The sequence below is a fragment of the Chanodichthys erythropterus genome, chromosome 21 (genome assembly GCF_024489055.1).
Source record: "Chanodichthys erythropterus isolate Z2021 chromosome 21, ASM2448905v1, whole genome shotgun sequence".
In the NCBI taxonomy this organism is placed as follows: Eukaryota; Metazoa; Chordata; class Actinopteri; order Cypriniformes; family Xenocyprididae; genus Chanodichthys; species Chanodichthys erythropterus.
In genome coordinates this window covers 37,173,141-37,189,411 of record NC_090241.1, presented here as the reverse complement: position 1 = coordinate 37,189,411, position 16,271 = coordinate 37,173,141, and the positions used below count along the sequence as shown (strand labels likewise).

General features: G+C 38.3%; 2 protein-coding genes across 6 annotated transcripts in view; one reads left to right on the top strand and one right to left on the bottom strand.

The window, feature by feature from the left end:
- Positions 1-12,674, top strand: part of arhgap9 (Rho GTPase activating protein 9) — a 40,969-nt gene extending 28,295 nt beyond the window's left edge. For both annotated transcript variants that reach the window (XM_067373232.1, XM_067373230.1), the window contains exons 15-20: positions 686-784; positions 1,205-1,282; positions 1,901-1,954; positions 2,536-2,667; positions 2,750-2,855; positions 7,357-12,674. In XM_067373232.1, the coding sequence (XP_067229333.1) occupies positions 686-784; positions 1,205-1,282; positions 1,901-1,954; positions 2,536-2,667; positions 2,750-2,855; positions 7,357-7,549 (662 nt within the window). In that variant the 3' untranslated portion in view covers positions 7,550-12,674. The remainder of the gene's footprint in view (positions 1-685; positions 785-1,204; positions 1,283-1,900; positions 1,955-2,535; positions 2,668-2,749; positions 2,856-7,356) is intronic.
- A 1,074-nt stretch (positions 12,675-13,748) lies between these two features.
- The window catches only part of LOC137011295 (zinc finger E-box-binding homeobox 1-like), a 41,908-nt gene continuing 39,385 nt past the window's right edge, over positions 13,749-16,271 (bottom strand). For 2 of the 4 annotated variants that reach the window (XM_067374028.1, XM_067374029.1), the window contains exon 8: positions 13,754-16,271. This exon is cut by the window's right edge and continues 447 nt beyond it. In XM_067374028.1, coding sequence (XP_067230129.1) covers positions 16,207-16,271 — 65 coding nt within the window. In that variant the 3' untranslated portion in view covers positions 13,754-16,206. The other 2 variants (XM_067374030.1, XM_067374027.1) reach the window with 2 other exon arrangements.

The window sequence follows — 16,271 nt, the reverse complement described above, 5'->3', positions numbered from 1 at the left end:
GTTTTAACCCAGTGAATGGGATGTTTTAACCCAGTGAATGGGATGTTTTAACCCAGTGAATGGGATGTTTTAACCCAGTGAATGGGATGTTTTAACCCAGTGAATGGGATGTTTTAACCCAGTGAATGGGATGTTTTAACCCAGTGAATGGGATGTTTTAACCCAGCGAATGGGATGTTTTAACCCAGTGAATGGGATGTTTTAACCCAGTGAATGGGATGTTTTAACCCAGCGATTGTGTTGTTTTAACCCAGCGAATGGGATGTTTTAACCCTGCGAATGGGATGTTTTAACCCAGTGAATGGGATGTTTTAACCCAGTGAATGGGATGTTTTAACCCAGTGAATGGGATGTTTTAACCCAGTGAATGGGATGTTTTAACCCAGTGAATGGGATGTTTTAACCCAGCGAATGGGATGTTTTAACCCAGCGAATGGGATGTTTTAACCCAGCGAATGGGATGTTTTAACCCATTGGTTGGAAATTAAAAATCAGACCCATAATTACTAGAGGCAACAGTAATAATCAAAAGGTGAACATTTATTAATAAGCGTGGCTTTATAAAACAACCTTTATACCAATATATTAGATTTACATATAAAATGAAGTAGCAGTCATTCAATCATTTTGTCTATCTTGGAGATGTCAGTGCTTTGAAAGCATCTTTATTGTGTTTGTGCTTCAGATCAGGTGTTTGGCTGCGGACTGGAGCTGCTGTGTGAGAGGGAGAAATGCACCGTTCCACAGTTCGTCAAGAAATGTACTGAAGCCGTGGAGAGGAGAGGTAATCTTACTCGTTCTCTCACTCACTTCAGCAGGAACATATCCTGAGTAACCTAAGTAACAGGGAGGGGAAGATATTCCGATTCAAGATTACGAGGAACATGAATTCAACACAGTAATGATGTGCACCGATAAATCATGCAGTATTCCATTAAAAAATGTAGATTTCATGGTGACATTTTTTTCCAGGCCTGGAAAAGCCATGGAAATAAGTTACATTTTAAAAGTTGAATCGTCTCAGATTGGTCAGCATGATTCATAAGCAAATTGTTCTGAATCAAAGTTATTTTTATCTGCTGATCTTAACCAGTCATAGAAGATCAGTGTATAAAAAGTGTCTCTGTTTTATACAGTCATGTTCTGTAGGACTACCGTTCTATTCCTGGAAATAATACATCTGTGTGTGTGTGTGTGTATTCAGGGTTGGAGACTGATGGGATTTACAGAGTCAGTGGGAATCTCGCCGTCATTCAGAAACTGCGCTTTGCTGTCAATCATGGTGAGACTCAATATAATAACCATAAGTGTCATGATGAGATTCTGTTATTCATTCCAATTAAATGCAACATGAAACTTAATGCATGTCCTGATCTTACTGTGAATGATTCATGGATATTATAAGCAATATTTGGGACATATGTAAATACATTTAAAAACAAAATGCATTTATTTTCTAGCAATAAACATTGAATAAACATCAAAATTAAATAATTTATGAACTGGCTTGAAAGTTAATTTGGGATCAGATTGTTGGTTTGTAGTTATTGATAAATGTACAATAGAACAATACCGGTTTATTACAATAACTATTAATAGGTTTGAACACTGCAATGTATAGTATGCAAAAACTATTAGATTTTTTACTTGTTCTCATCATGCTGTAGAAAAGGCCCAAATGATGTCACTTCCTTTGTTTTACGATTTTAAGGAATTTTACTTTCTTTTTTTGTAACTGGGGGACATTTCCATTTTTTTAGTCTTCATTTGATGATTCATTGATTTATTCATCAGATGATGAGCAGATGTTACAAAAGAACGTGTGACGTCATCAGCTGGTAAAGAGTGTGTGAATGATGTCATTAGACGTGTATGTATGATGTCACATCTGTAATTCCAGAGCGAGCAGTGACCACAGACGGACGCTATCTCTTCCCTGTGGATTTAGTGCAAGGTTTGTCTCCTGTGAACCGGAACGCTGATCTTACAGCGCTTCACAATCGCAAACCTGTCAATCATGAAGATCTCGCTACTTTCTGACGCTCGCTGCTTCTCTGATGCTTCTCGCTTGATGATTTGGCGCAAGAATTTTGTGGCGGTTTTGACCGAAGCGCTCATGGGTTTAGATCAAGAGTTTTCTAGGTTCAATATATAATATAAAATATAAAACTCAAAAATTGTTTAAGTAAATTTAAACTGATATGCATCATATCAGAATGATTTCTGAAGGATCATGTGACACTGAAGACTGGAGTAATGATGCTGAAAATTCAACTTTGATCACAGGAATAAATTACACTTTACTATATATTCACCATATATATATATATATATATATATTATTTTTTATATCACAGATAAAGTTTATTGAACCTGGAAAAATCCATTGCAGAAATGAGATGCAATACGATTCGCTTCTTCACCTTCTCTTCTTCTTCTGCAGCATCTCTGAGTGTGTGTGTGTGTGTGTGTGTGTGTGTGTGTGTGTGTGATTCAGCTTTAACACTTACACTCCCTCCATCATCTTTCCTCCAGAGCGTCTGGATCTGGATGACCCGCAGTGGGAGGACATTCACGTCATCACCGGAGCGCTCAAACTGTTCTTCAGAGAGCTGCCCGAGCCGCTCGTCCCGTACGGATTCTTCCACGACATCGTCGAGACCGTCAGTGAGTGACGCGGAGAAAGAGAGAGACGATGCATGATTAATGATTTATTATAATTGACCGTGTATTCGTCTGTGTCCTGTAGAAATATCTGATTACCTGGATAAGGTGGACCGACTGAAGCTTCTGGTCATCAGCATGCCTCCACCAAACCACGACACCTTGAGTCACATGATACGCCATTTGAAACGGTACGATCACGCTTTTATTCATGCTTGAAGTCTTAATGTGTTTGAATCAGGTGATTATATTTGTTTAGAAATTATTTATAACCATACTTATAACCATAACCATACTTATACCATAGCTAAAACTAATAGCGTAACTAATACGAATTTAAAAACAATTAATCAAATTACAAGCAAAAGCACAAATAAATACAATATAACAAAGATACAAATGAAATTAAGTAAGTAAGCAAATGTAAAGCATCACTGCATAGTCTTCACTGTATAATTTAAACATCCTTATTAATTAATCCTTAAGTTAAGCACTCAAGAGCAATGAGTGATTTTGTCTTTTGTTGTTTGATTAACATTAAAAACGGACAGCTGCAGGAATATTAGGCTGCTGTCACTTTAAGAGTGAATGCACAGATCTAATATACTGATACTGTACACATGCATGTACTTTCTCAACTGTTTACGTTCACTTGAGACATAATATACTGTGTTTACTAGGATACAAGCTATTTTTTGACATAATTTTGTGTGAATTTGTATTAGTAGAATAGTATGAATAGTATTCGCACACTGTCTGAGACGCTCCCTTTCGCATCTTCTGCGCTTGAATATTTAAATTATCAATGCTTAAACTTCATTGAGGATGCAGTGCTGACTTGTCATCTGTCCCTATTGAGTTTTGTTTTTCTATTCCAATGCGCTAATTTTCCATAGTTTTTCTATGTAAACATGCGCTAGCTGGACATGAATGACTGTTACGCTCGCGTCTTTTGCACCGCCTCGCATGTGAGTGCCACGTTTTTAAGAGGCAGAGTCAAATTAAAAGAATTTCAACTTTTAAACGCAGGACCGCTCATCAATGTCAGTTCCAAAACAGTGGACCAATCAGAAGAACTTGGAGGCGAGGCAAGTTTTATTTGTTCATAGAACATATATAGCTATCTGGAATCGTCCACTAACTAGTGATGATGAGCAGCTAGTGATTTTAATCATGTAGATTATATTTTTAATGAAAATACTTGCTTGTTTTGTTGAAACTTTTGCCATACATTACCTCAGTTTGAGCAGTTTCAAAGCAGTGAATCATTTGCAAAGCAACCGATTCAAAGCAACTGATTTAAAACATCACTGTTAAAACACCCCATTCGCTGGGTTAAAACACCCCATTCGCTGGGTTAAAACATCCCAATCGCTGGGTTAAAACATCCCAATCACTGGGTTAAAACACCCCATTCGCTGGGTTAAAACATCCCAATCGCTGGGTTAAAACATCCCAATCGCTGGGTTAAAACATCCCAATCACTGGGTTAAAACACCCCATTCGCTGGGTTAAAACATCCCAATCGCTGGGTTAAAACATCCCAATCGCTGGGTTAAAACACCCCATTCGTTGGGTTAAAACATCCCAATCGCTGGGTTAAAACATCCCAATCGCTGGGTTAAAACATCCCAATCGCTGGGTTAAAACATCCCAATCGCTGGGTTAAAACATCCCAATCGCTGGGTTAAAACATTCAAATCGCTGGGTTAAAACATCCCATTAGCTGAGTTAAAACATCCCAATCGCTGGGTTAAAACATCCAAATCGCTGGGTTAAAACATCCCATTAGCTGAGTTAAAACATCCAAATCGCTGGGTTAAAACATCCCATTCGCTGGGTTAAAACACCCCATTCGCTGGGTTAAAACATCCCAATCGCTGGGTTAAAACATCCCAATCGCTGGGTTAAAACATCCCAATCGCTGGGTTAAAACATCCCAATCGCTGGGTTAAAACACCCCATTCGCTGGGTTAAAACATCCCAAGCGCTGGGTTAAAACACCCCATTCGCTGGGTTAAAACATCCCAATCGCTGGGTTAAAACATCCCAATCGCTGGGTTAAAACACCCCATTCGCTGGGTTAAAACACCCCATTCGCTGGGTTAAAACATCCCAATCGCTGGGTTAAAACATCCCAATCACTGGGTTAAAACACCCCATTCGCTGGGTTAAAACATCCCAATCGCTGGGTTAAAACATCCCAATCGCTGGGTTAAAACATCCCAATCACTGGGTTAAAACACCCCATTCGCTGGGTTAAAACATCCCAATCGCTGGGTTAAAACATCCCAATCGCTGGGTTAAAACACCCCATTCGTTGGGTTAAAACATCCCAATCGCTGGGTTAAAACATCCCAATCGCTGGGTTAAAACATCCCAATCGCTGGGTTAAAACATCCCAATCGCTGGGTTAAAACATCCCAATCGCTGGGTTAAAACATCCAAATCGCTGGGTTAAAACATCCCATTAGCTGAGTTAAAACATCCCAATCGCTGGGTTAAAACATCCAAATCGCTGGGTTAAAACATCCCATTAGCTGAGTTAAAACATCCAAATCGCTGGGTTAAAACATCCCATTCGCTGGGTTAAAACACCCCATTCGCTGGGTTAAAACATCCCAATCGCTGGGTTAAAACATCCCAATCGCTGGGTTAAAACATCCCAATCGCTGGGTTAAAACATCCCAATCGCTGGGTTAAAACACCCCATTCGCTGGGTTAAAACATCCCAAGCGCTGGGTTAAAACACCCCATTCGCTGGGTTAAAACATCCCAATCGCTGGGTTAAAACATCCCAATCGCTGGGTTAAAACATCCCAATCGCTGGGTTAAAACATCCCAATCGCTGGGTTAAAACATCCCAATCGCTGGGTTAAAACATCCAAATCGCTGGGTTAAAACATCCCATTAGCTGAGTTAAAACATCCCAATCGCTGGGTTAAAACATCCCATTCACTGGGTTAAAACATCCCATTCGCTGGGTTAAAACATCCCAATCGCTGGGTTAAAACATCCCATTAGCTGAGTTAAAACATCCAAATCGCTGGGTTAAAACATCCCATTAGCTGAGTTAAAACATCCCATTCGCTGGGTTAAAACATCCCATTCGCTGGGTTAAAACATCCCAATCGCTGGGTTAAAACATCCCATTCGCTGGGTTAAAACATCCCAATCGCTGGGTTAAAACATCCCAATCGCTGGGTTAAAACATCCCATTCGCTGGGTTAAAACATCCCAATCGCTGGGTTAAAACATCCCATTCGCTGGGTCAAAACAACCCATTCGCTGGGTTAAAACAATCCAATCGCTGGGTTAAAACATCCCAATCGCTGGGTTAAAACATCCCAATCGCTGGGTTAAAACATCCCAATCGCTGGGTTAAAACATCCCAATCGCTGGGTTAAAACAACCCATTCGCTGGGTTAAAACAATCCAATCGCTGGGTTAAAACATCCCAATCGCTGGGTTAAAACAATCCAATCGCTGGGTTAAAACATCCCATTCACTGGGTTAAAACATCCCAATCGCTGGGTTAAAACATCCCATTCGCTGGGTTAAAACATCCCAATCGCTGGGTTAAAACATCCCAATCGCTGGGTTAAAACATCCCAATCGCTGGGTTAAAACATCCCAATCGCTGGGTTAAAACATCCCAATCGCTGGGTTAAAACATCCCAATCGCTGGGTTAAAACATCCCAATCGCTGGGTTAAAACATCCCAATCGCTGGGTTAAAACATCCCATTCACTGGGTTAAAACATCCCAATCGCTGGGTTAAAACATCCCAATCACTGGGTTAAAACATCCCAATCGCTGGGTTAAAACATCCCAATCGCTGGGTTAAAACATCCCATTCGCTGGGTTAAAACATCCCAATCACTGGGTTAAAACATCCCAATCGCTGGGTTAAAACATCCCAATCGCTGGGTTAAAACATCCCAATCGCTGGGTTAAAACATCCCAATCACTGGGTTAAAACATCCCAATCGCCTCCCTTCACTATTCACAACCACAAAATAATCTGTGTGTTCACTTTTAACAGTAGATCTCTAAGTTTATCATTTTTAAATCAAACAATCGCTCACTTTTAAGTGTTCTACCTCTTTATTTATTTGTCTTTCTTCTCTTTAGTTTATGGTGGTAAATATTTCCCTCTGGGATCTCACCATCTCTTCTGGGTTTATATATTGTGCAGTTATAGTTGATTGAGCTGGAAATGCAATGAAATCCACCTTGCAGAAAGTGTTGTGATTGAGACACTAGAGGGCGCCGTGTGTCTTCATTACAAACAGACTGATGAGACTGAGAATATAAAAGACACATCACAATTAAAGCAACACTAGTCATTTATTATCAGCCTGAGTCTGCACCATAATAAATACAGAAACTACATCATGCAGGGAAATTGCACTTGAAATCTTACTGCTTGTTTCAAAGAACCTTCAAATTATGTTTGCTGAAACATCAAAGTTGAACTGAAAGATGGAGAACATGATGAGTAGAAACATCTTCCTGTGGTTTGGTATCTCTGGAGGAAGTTACCCACAGGAAACGCTTCGTTTCTCCTTTGCTTTTTCTATTTATAAAGTGGAAGTTTTAAGCAGTTTCTCTCTGGATCAGCAGTTGAGTGGGAAAGATGTGTTGTACAGTGACGTTAACCCTTCGCTGTGTCCGTCTCTGTGTGTTCAGGGTGATGGAGAGCTCCAACAGCAATCGCATGACGACTCAGAACATCGGCATCGTGTTCGGCCCCACGCTGATGCGTCCGGAGAACGAGTGCGGAAACATGGCCATCAACATGGTGTATCAGAACCAGGCCATCGAGCTGCTGCTGAGCGAATACGAGCGGATCTTTGGAGCTGAGCAGACAGGATCTTACTGAGATCAGGGACACACGGACGGATTCACGGATGCTCTTCACGAGATCTGCGTCGTTAGTCCACAAACTCACGATATACGAGAGCTGTTTGTGAACGAGTGGATCTCATGAAAACACGGCCGGGTCACGTCACTGTAGCTCGAAAAATACAAACAATATTTTGCATAAAGACGGATCACATTTTCAGATGTTTTTTTTTTTTATTATTTTGACTGTAATTATTCTCCAAAGCTCTCTAAAGTTTTGTTTTATTGTACTACATAAATAATAGTAATAATAAAAAAATAATAATGAACAGTGTTGGGTAAGTTACTCTACAAAAAGTAATTAATTACTAGCTACTGATTACATCTTCAACAGTGTAATTAGATTACTGTACTAATTACTCTCTCTAAAAAGCATTATTAATTATTAATATTTTCTAAATCCAAAAGTAAAGGATAGACATGAAACCGCTCTATTCTTTCAAATAAATAATATTAAATTGCATAAATTATTCTTGAACTGACCAAAGTATTTAAAGGGAAAACGTAACATTTTGATGTTTAATCCACTGTTGTTTTACATAGAAATGTCCTTTATAAACGCAATTACATCAGAAGTAAGAAATGAAGAGTAATACTTTACTTTTTCAAGGGAAAAGTAACTAAATTACAGTAATTAATTACTTAGTAATGCAGTATACCCAACAGTGATAATGATAAATTACACTCTAAAAAATGCTGCGTTAAAAACAACCCAAGTTGGGTTGAAAATTGGTGATTGGGTTAAATGTTTAATATTGTTTAAAAATGACTATATGTCTGGCTTAAAATGAACCCAAAATAGGATGGAAATTAAAAATCTGACACAATTACTAGAGGCAACAATAATAATCAAAAGGTGAACATTTATTAATGAGCAATTTAATAAATGTTTATTGTTTAATTATTATTCATTAATTAATAAATGTTAATTTATTAAAGTGTTAATGTTAATTTTCAACTTATTTTGGGTTAATTTTGAGTAATACAGTAATTTTTTAGTTGATACTACCCAGCAGGTTGGTCAAACATTTAACCAAATCGCTGGGTTAAAACATCCCAATCGCTGGGTTAAAACATCCCAATCGCTGGGTTAAAACATCCCATTCGCTGGGTTAAAACATCCCATTCGCTGGGTTAAAACAACCCAATCGCTGGGTTAAAACATCCCATTCACTGGGTTAAAACATCCCATTCGCTGGGTTAAAACAACCCAATCGCTGAGTTAAAACATCCCATTCACTGGGTTAAAACATCCCAATCGCTGAGTTAAAACATCCCATTCACTGGGTTAAAACATCCCATTCGCTGGGTTAAAACAACCCAATCGCTGAGTTAAAACATCCCATTCACTGGGTTAAAACATCCCATTCGCTGGGTTAAAACAACCCAATCGCTGGGTTAAAACATCCCATTCGCAGGGTTAAAACATCCCATTCGCTGGGTTAAAACAACCCAATCGCTGGGTTAAAACATCCCATTCGCAGGGTTAAAACAACCCAATCGCTGAGTTAAAACATCCCATTCACTGGGTTAAAACATCCCATTCGCTGGGTTAAAACATCCCATTCGCAGGGTTAAAACATCCCATTCGCTGGGTTAAAACAACCCAATCGCTGGGTTAAAACATCCCATTCGCAGGGTTAAAACATCCCATTCGCTGGGTTAAAACATCCCATTCGCTGGGTTAAAACAACCCAATCGCTGGGTTAAAACATCCCATTCGCAGGGTTAAAACAACCCAATCGCTGGGTTAAAACATCCCATTCGCTGGGTTAAAACAACCCAATCGCTGGGTTAAAACATCCCATTCGCAGGGTTAAAACATCCCATTCGCTGGGTTAAAACAACACAATCGCTGGGTTAAAACAACCCATTCGCTGGGTTAAAACATCCCAATCGCTGGATTAAAACATCCCATTCGCTGGGTTAAAACATCCCATTCGCTGGGTTAAAACAACCCAATCACTGAGTTAAAACATCCCATTCACTGGGTTAAAACATCCCATTCGCTGGGTTAAAACAACCCAATCGCTGGGTTAAAACATCCCATTCGCAGGGTTAAAACATCCCATTCGCTGGGTTAAAACAACACAATCGCTGGGTTAAAACAACCCATTCGCTGGGTTAAAACATCCCATTCGCTGGGTAAAAACATCCCATTCGCTGGGATAAAACAACACAATCGCTGGGTTAAAACATCCCATTCGCTGGGTTAAAACATCCCATTCGCTGGGTTAAAACATCCCAATCGCTGGATTAAAACATCCCATTCGCTGGGTTAAAACATCCCATTCGCTGGGTTAAAACATCCCATTCGCTGGGTTAAAACATCCCAATCGCTGGATTAAAACATCCCATTCGCTGGGTTAAAACATCCCAATCGCTGGGTTAAAACATCCCATTCGCTGGGTTAAAACATCCCATTCGCTGGGTTAAAACATCCCAATCGCTGGATTAAAACATCCCATTCGCTGGGTTAAAACATCCCATTCGCTGGGTTAAAACATCCCATTCGCTGGGTTAAAACATCCCATTCACTGGATTAAAACATCCCATTCGCTGGGTTAAAACATCCCATTCGCTGGGTTAAAACATCCCATTCGCTGGGATAAAACAACACAATCGCTGGGTTTCTCCATTTTCAACCCAACTTGGGATGGATTTTTTAACCCAGCATTTTTTAGAGTGTAAGATTTTATGCAAAAATATGATGTTTTTGGGTGACCTGAAAGTGACTGGTTTTGTGAGATTCACTCAAACTTATTTGTGTGTGTGTGTGTGTGTGTGTGTGTGTGTGTGTGTGTGTGTGGCAATCCGTCTTTCAACAGATTTCATCCCTAGTGCCTTTTAAGTGTTTTTATCTGAAATGATTCCCCTCTCAGAGCTGTAGATTTAATGCACAATGCAAAAGACAAAAAGCTTCCAAATAAAGCTGTACGTGTCTCTCCATAATCATAAAGATCAGCACAGGTCAAAAGTTTGAGTCATTTAATCGCCTTTTAATGGAGAAATAAAACTGCGTGCAATTCGCTCCAGAATGCGACGTAATTCCCTTTCCATTGTTCCGATGCGGTCGCCGAGTGTGTGTGTGTGAGATAGAGGAAGTTCAGAGGTGTGTGTGTGTGTGTGTGTGTGTGCCAGTCTCAGAGCGGGTGGAGCTCCGCTGCCATTTGTCCAAAACTCTGCTTTTAATAACAGAACAAAAGAGGAACTAAAAATGCATATGTTTAAAAAATGTGCATCCCCCACCCGCCCCACGCCGCGGTTTGGTAATTTTATATGGACTGTGGCTTTGGCTCTCGACAAAAAGAGCCAGGCAGAGGAAAAAGAACCGGGAACGCGTACACACTTTTTAATGTTTGATTTTATATATTTATTCATTTTTTATTTTCTTATTATTTCAATTCCACAAGGGGCCGCAAAGAAGGTTCTCCAAAAGCAGAACAGAAAGGACTGATGTTATATTGTTATTTCTGAAATAATTCAGTGTTGTTGCCCTTCGAAGAAGCTCATTATAATTAGATGAACCTGTTAATAAGCTTAAAATGATCATTTACACTCCTTCATGTCACTCTAAACCGGTTTGACTTTCTTTCTTCTGTGAGTTTTCATGCAGTTATTTTCATGCATGCGACTCCTAAATGGAAAATGAAACTGGAAATATTCTCTTTGTTGCAGCTTGTTTGCATTTCCGTATATTTGAACAGGATTGTGTACGTTGTGCTAAACATCTCCTTTTGTGTTCATATACAGAAGAAAGAAAGTGAGATTAGGGTGAGTAAACGATGATTTGTAGGTGAAATTGTTCTTTAAAGAGAAACAGGTTTGTGGATGAAGCGTGATTCATTCAGTTTCATTGTTTCTCCTCATATTCTCAGTGTTTTTGAAAACTGTTCAGAGTCTCTGAATACTTTATTTTAATGTCAGAACTCTCAGTTTTGTGTGACATTTCCTTTCATTATCTGTCCATTGATGAAGATGACTAGTCATAAAACACCCGTTCATGAGGCCTCAGTCGCTGTAACTTGCTTTTGTCTCCCTTTAAATTCTGTATTTCAGAATTATGACAATAAAAAGAAACAGAAAATCTATCTGGAAAGAGCTTCTGTTTTTGATTTATTCTGAAGTGACACAGAAAATCATCTCGGATCGGTTTATAAGGCGGTTCACACACATTAGTAATGGTTCAGAAACAAGCAGCTGAATTACATTATGATCTAAGTATTACTTGTTCAGTAGAGGTTTTATTATTTTTTATATAAGTTTACTGCAATGTAAAAAAACAACTTTTGGTTAAAAATCAAAACTGAATGCATTTTGCACAAGAACATTGTTTTGGTTGCGCTTCGGCTCTGTGTGCTGTTTCCATCCACCAATTTTTATCCGCATTTTGGGATACCGCATAAAAAACACTGGATGGAAACACCAATATGTGCATAAATGTTAAAAATGAGCATAAAAAAACGTATGCACTCAACTAAGTTGGATAAACTTTTACCGAATAAATTTCTTGATGTGCATCAAAAAAGACATGTGACTTTATGATGGGACGGCATAACTGGACTCAATGCACATCTGAAATGCTTTTTGGTCATTCTATAATGCCTGAGAAAGGTCTTTCATTAAAGTGGTTTAACATAATTCCCTCACATGATTGCGTTCACAAACACCAGGCATCTGAATGCAAGATTTCATGACAGCGTTTATTGCGGTTCATCTGCGCAATTTAATATATATGAAAATTATACAGTCGATTCTACTGCAGCAGCTTCTATTTTTCTTAATGCTATTCAGCGCCAGTTTATCTGGAAGTGACAATTTTGTTCTCTTTGACAATGATGGAAACAGTGCTTTATTCGCAAATGTTTTATGCAATATTCAAAATTTGCGCACAAGTTAAATTTACAACTCTGGATGGAAACAAAGCTTGAAAACCAGACGCGATGCGATTAGATTCCAGCGACAAACAATTTGTCTGTCCACACCAGACGCGACGTGACTATAAGACGTGATCAAGTCAATTAGAAATCATAGCCAATCAGAAGAGCGCGTGGGCGGGCGCTCTCGGCAAGTTCCCGCCACTTGCAACTACATAGGCAAATTCATGAATATTACAGCATTTTAACATTATTAAAAATACATACTGGGTCACTGAATCAATCTTCATCATAGAATACACTTTTCTGTTCACAATTAGTTGACCGTTTGAATGTTCTTGTTTCCTTTAATTTATTTTGAAGATCTGAGGTGAGTCGTCCATTGTTGCTTTCAGTACACTGCTATAAAAGACACAATGATATTCAAACTCACAGTAGATGCTTTTAACATTAAATAAAGCACATTAAACATTAAATAAAGCACATAAACAGCACCTGATATTATCATTGCCATACAGTGTTGTTTTTCAGGCCGCGACGTCGAAGAAAAATAGAAACCGTTTCAAAAATAATTAGGCTAATTAGGACAAAAACTCCAATTAACAATAAAACTCTTCAATAAAACACCTTACCTGTTGAGTAATAAAAACACCATCATCTCTACAATGTTTTTACAACATTTCAAATCAGTTCTTGCCATCTCTGAAAAGCCAAGCTGATGTTGATTCTTGTTTTATTACGAGCTCTCTCACATTCTCTTTTAGCCAGCAGACCCTCTGTTCGGCGTTTGTTTGAAACGAAAGATTCCCCAGAAGTTGGAGATTTAAGCTGAAATTATACTTAGTTTTTTCACATGTACGCTAGTCGAACGCACAGCCTTGCAAAGTATACATCATTTGTCTCGTATGCGCACATGTGTTCGACGCATGCGCAGTTTTGCGCAATCTCTCGCCACGAGTTACAACCCATGTAAACAATTCTGTATTCTTTCATGCTAAAGTTGTTCAAATGAGGGCACTTTCTAATCTCTTCGCACAATCTGTCGTCTATATAAGCCTCCATTGTCGCTGTAGCTTGCATGCGTTCTGGTGTTGTGACAAATTGGGTCCCCCCTGAAATCGCGTCTCCATTAGGACCCCGTTGGTTCAAATTTCTTTTACAATTCCGACAGAATGTACCGTACTCAAAATGCTCATGTACTAGCGTAGCATACAGATACCCGATTAGCCTGATAGCTCAGTTTATACACGCATTTGCACTTACCCTACATGTATTCACAATCATCTTTAATGTAATTATTTTAGATTAAGTGTTAAATGTCCAAATATTTTAATTATAAATAAAATAAATGAATGATGTTCAATTATTCACTTTATAGGCTATTATTTATTAATTAGCAGTTAATCAAGTTTAAGAAATTACGTTCAGTTGGTTTTATTATGCACTAATTCGTCTTCTTACTCGTTATATAATAAGCTATATGGTTATTTTAAATTAATATAATTTGTGTATACTTAGGATAATCATTAACTGAGTTAGGGGAGACCCAATTTGTCTTGTCTGTTTATGTAGTTTCCTTTCGAGGGTGCTATGGGAACGCCCCCTTCGGGACGCAGTGTCTCGTTCCCTCTCTCAGGGAACTATGGTTATAGTCATAACCTGAGACGTTTTCACCTTGTGAATCGACGCCCCCAGGGCACGGTTGCCACCTTGTGGATAAACTAATTACTGCAAAACAAACTTAAAGCGCATGTGCGACGTGTGCGTACAAAGTATGCGTGGTTACAAAAATCCATTGGTGTGCGTAAAGTCCCTTGTATAAATTATAGGCTAAAAAGAAGTTGAAATTGCTTCAATTATATTGATAAGTTGAAGTAAACAAGCTGCCATGACTCATTCTTTTTTACAGTGTGGGCGATTTTTCTTCTCTTTTGAGTGTCTTGGTCTCTTCTCTGAACCCAGAGACCACTATATATGTTATAAAAATGTAAAACAACATCCGTTTGTAGACTGGCTGACTTTAACCACACTGTTTAGCGTGTTTAGGTGGAGGCCTGAAATCAGTGCAGATTTGAGTCAGTAGTGTAAACGGGACCCCCCCCCTTACCACGGTAAAGTGACACACTTACCTCAACGCCAGTCATTTCATGTCATTAGAAGGAAATCATTAAAATGAAAAGAAACGACTGGTGAGTTCAGTCCAGCGTTCCTGCCGTCCGATTTACGACCTGCGTGAATAATCGTGAAACTGCATTCTTCAGTCATTACAAATACTGTTTCTTTAGATTTGACTGTTAGAGCAAGATGATTATAGTGCAACACTCTTTGAAGAGCTAAATAAAAACTCCAGCGCCTGTTTTTTTTTTTTTTTCAAAATATGTACAAATTTATTACAAAGATTATGTATTAACATTTTAACAAAGCTTAAAATTTGTATAAAAATAACACTGGTGAAAATACTGCACGGTTCTCGTGTGCAAGAAGCATTTTGGTCCATGTTTACAGGTAAACAGAATTTATAAAGAAGAAAAACAGAGTAATAAATGAATGAAGACAGACTAAAAGCACCTTTTTCATTTGATGATGTTCTGTCAATCAAACTCTTGCATAATTAATTGCATAATTGGCAGAATGAAGCTGTTTCTGAGGTCGTATTCAGAGCAACACATAACAGACTATATGCATATGTATTCCAGCTTATTTCTTTCTCAAAAAGACACTTTATGATATTATTGCAACATGAACACTATTTAAAAACACATTATTTGATGCAAATATTTGGTGTGTGTTTGTTGAACTGCTCGTGCCGAAAAGAAGGTAAAACTTTGGTTTGAGGTTTTTATGTCTGTCATTATCGGCCAATTGTACCGTTTTTCCAACTCAGAGATGTCAAATCTGTGTTTAATCTTGTTCTGAGTTATCGTGCCGTCTGAGATAATTATGACATAGAAAACCATAAAAGCCATCTGAATGATCCATAATCTAACCAGTCATTAACAAACCCTGCTCGCCTGTGAATGCTGCTCAAATACTGGACTCTAAATACTTGTTTTATGATGAAATATTTCAGATTTCAATATCTTCTGTAAATATGGTCATGTTTCAATTTAAAATCAAAAGAAAAAAACACACATATATAGAATAAAGAAAATGAGGCCTACTTTTAAAACCATTAAGATTTTTGCATCAACATTTTATAATGCATTTTTATATCAGCATAAATTAAATACCATGATGCATGTGTAATAAATATTTTTGCATTACTTTTGCATAATAAAAATGAGATTTTATATATTGCTATATCATATCAGATTGATATAAAAATGATATAATATTTAGTTTTTCCCCTTACAGTAATGTGATTTTAATGCCAGTGTGAAAACTCTTAATGGTCCTAAAAACAGGCATAAATTTCTTTATGCAAAATATAATTTCATATTTAATTTTTTTCATTATTTTGATGCAAAAATGACCTATTCTTGGCAGTTTTTCAGAGATCATTCATTCTTATCTTTGCCCGTTGGCATTTATTGATTTCTTTAGTATTTCTTTAATCATTTCTTCTGAACTCTCAGTGATTTTCCGCTCTGGATTGTGGTGACGAATCCAGAAGTCTTTGGAGAAGCGTGTGTTGGATTATATTTGGCACTGGATTGTGTTTGTTCACAGTTCGGCTTGAACACTAAAGACGAGAGTGTCAGTCAGTGAATGTGCGTCTGTCACATCTTTGGTAAACACTGGTGAAGAGTCTCTCGTCTCACTCCGTCTCGTTGGCTCTCTGCACGTCTTCATGTTGCTCACTTCCAGAGGGTTTTTCCTCAG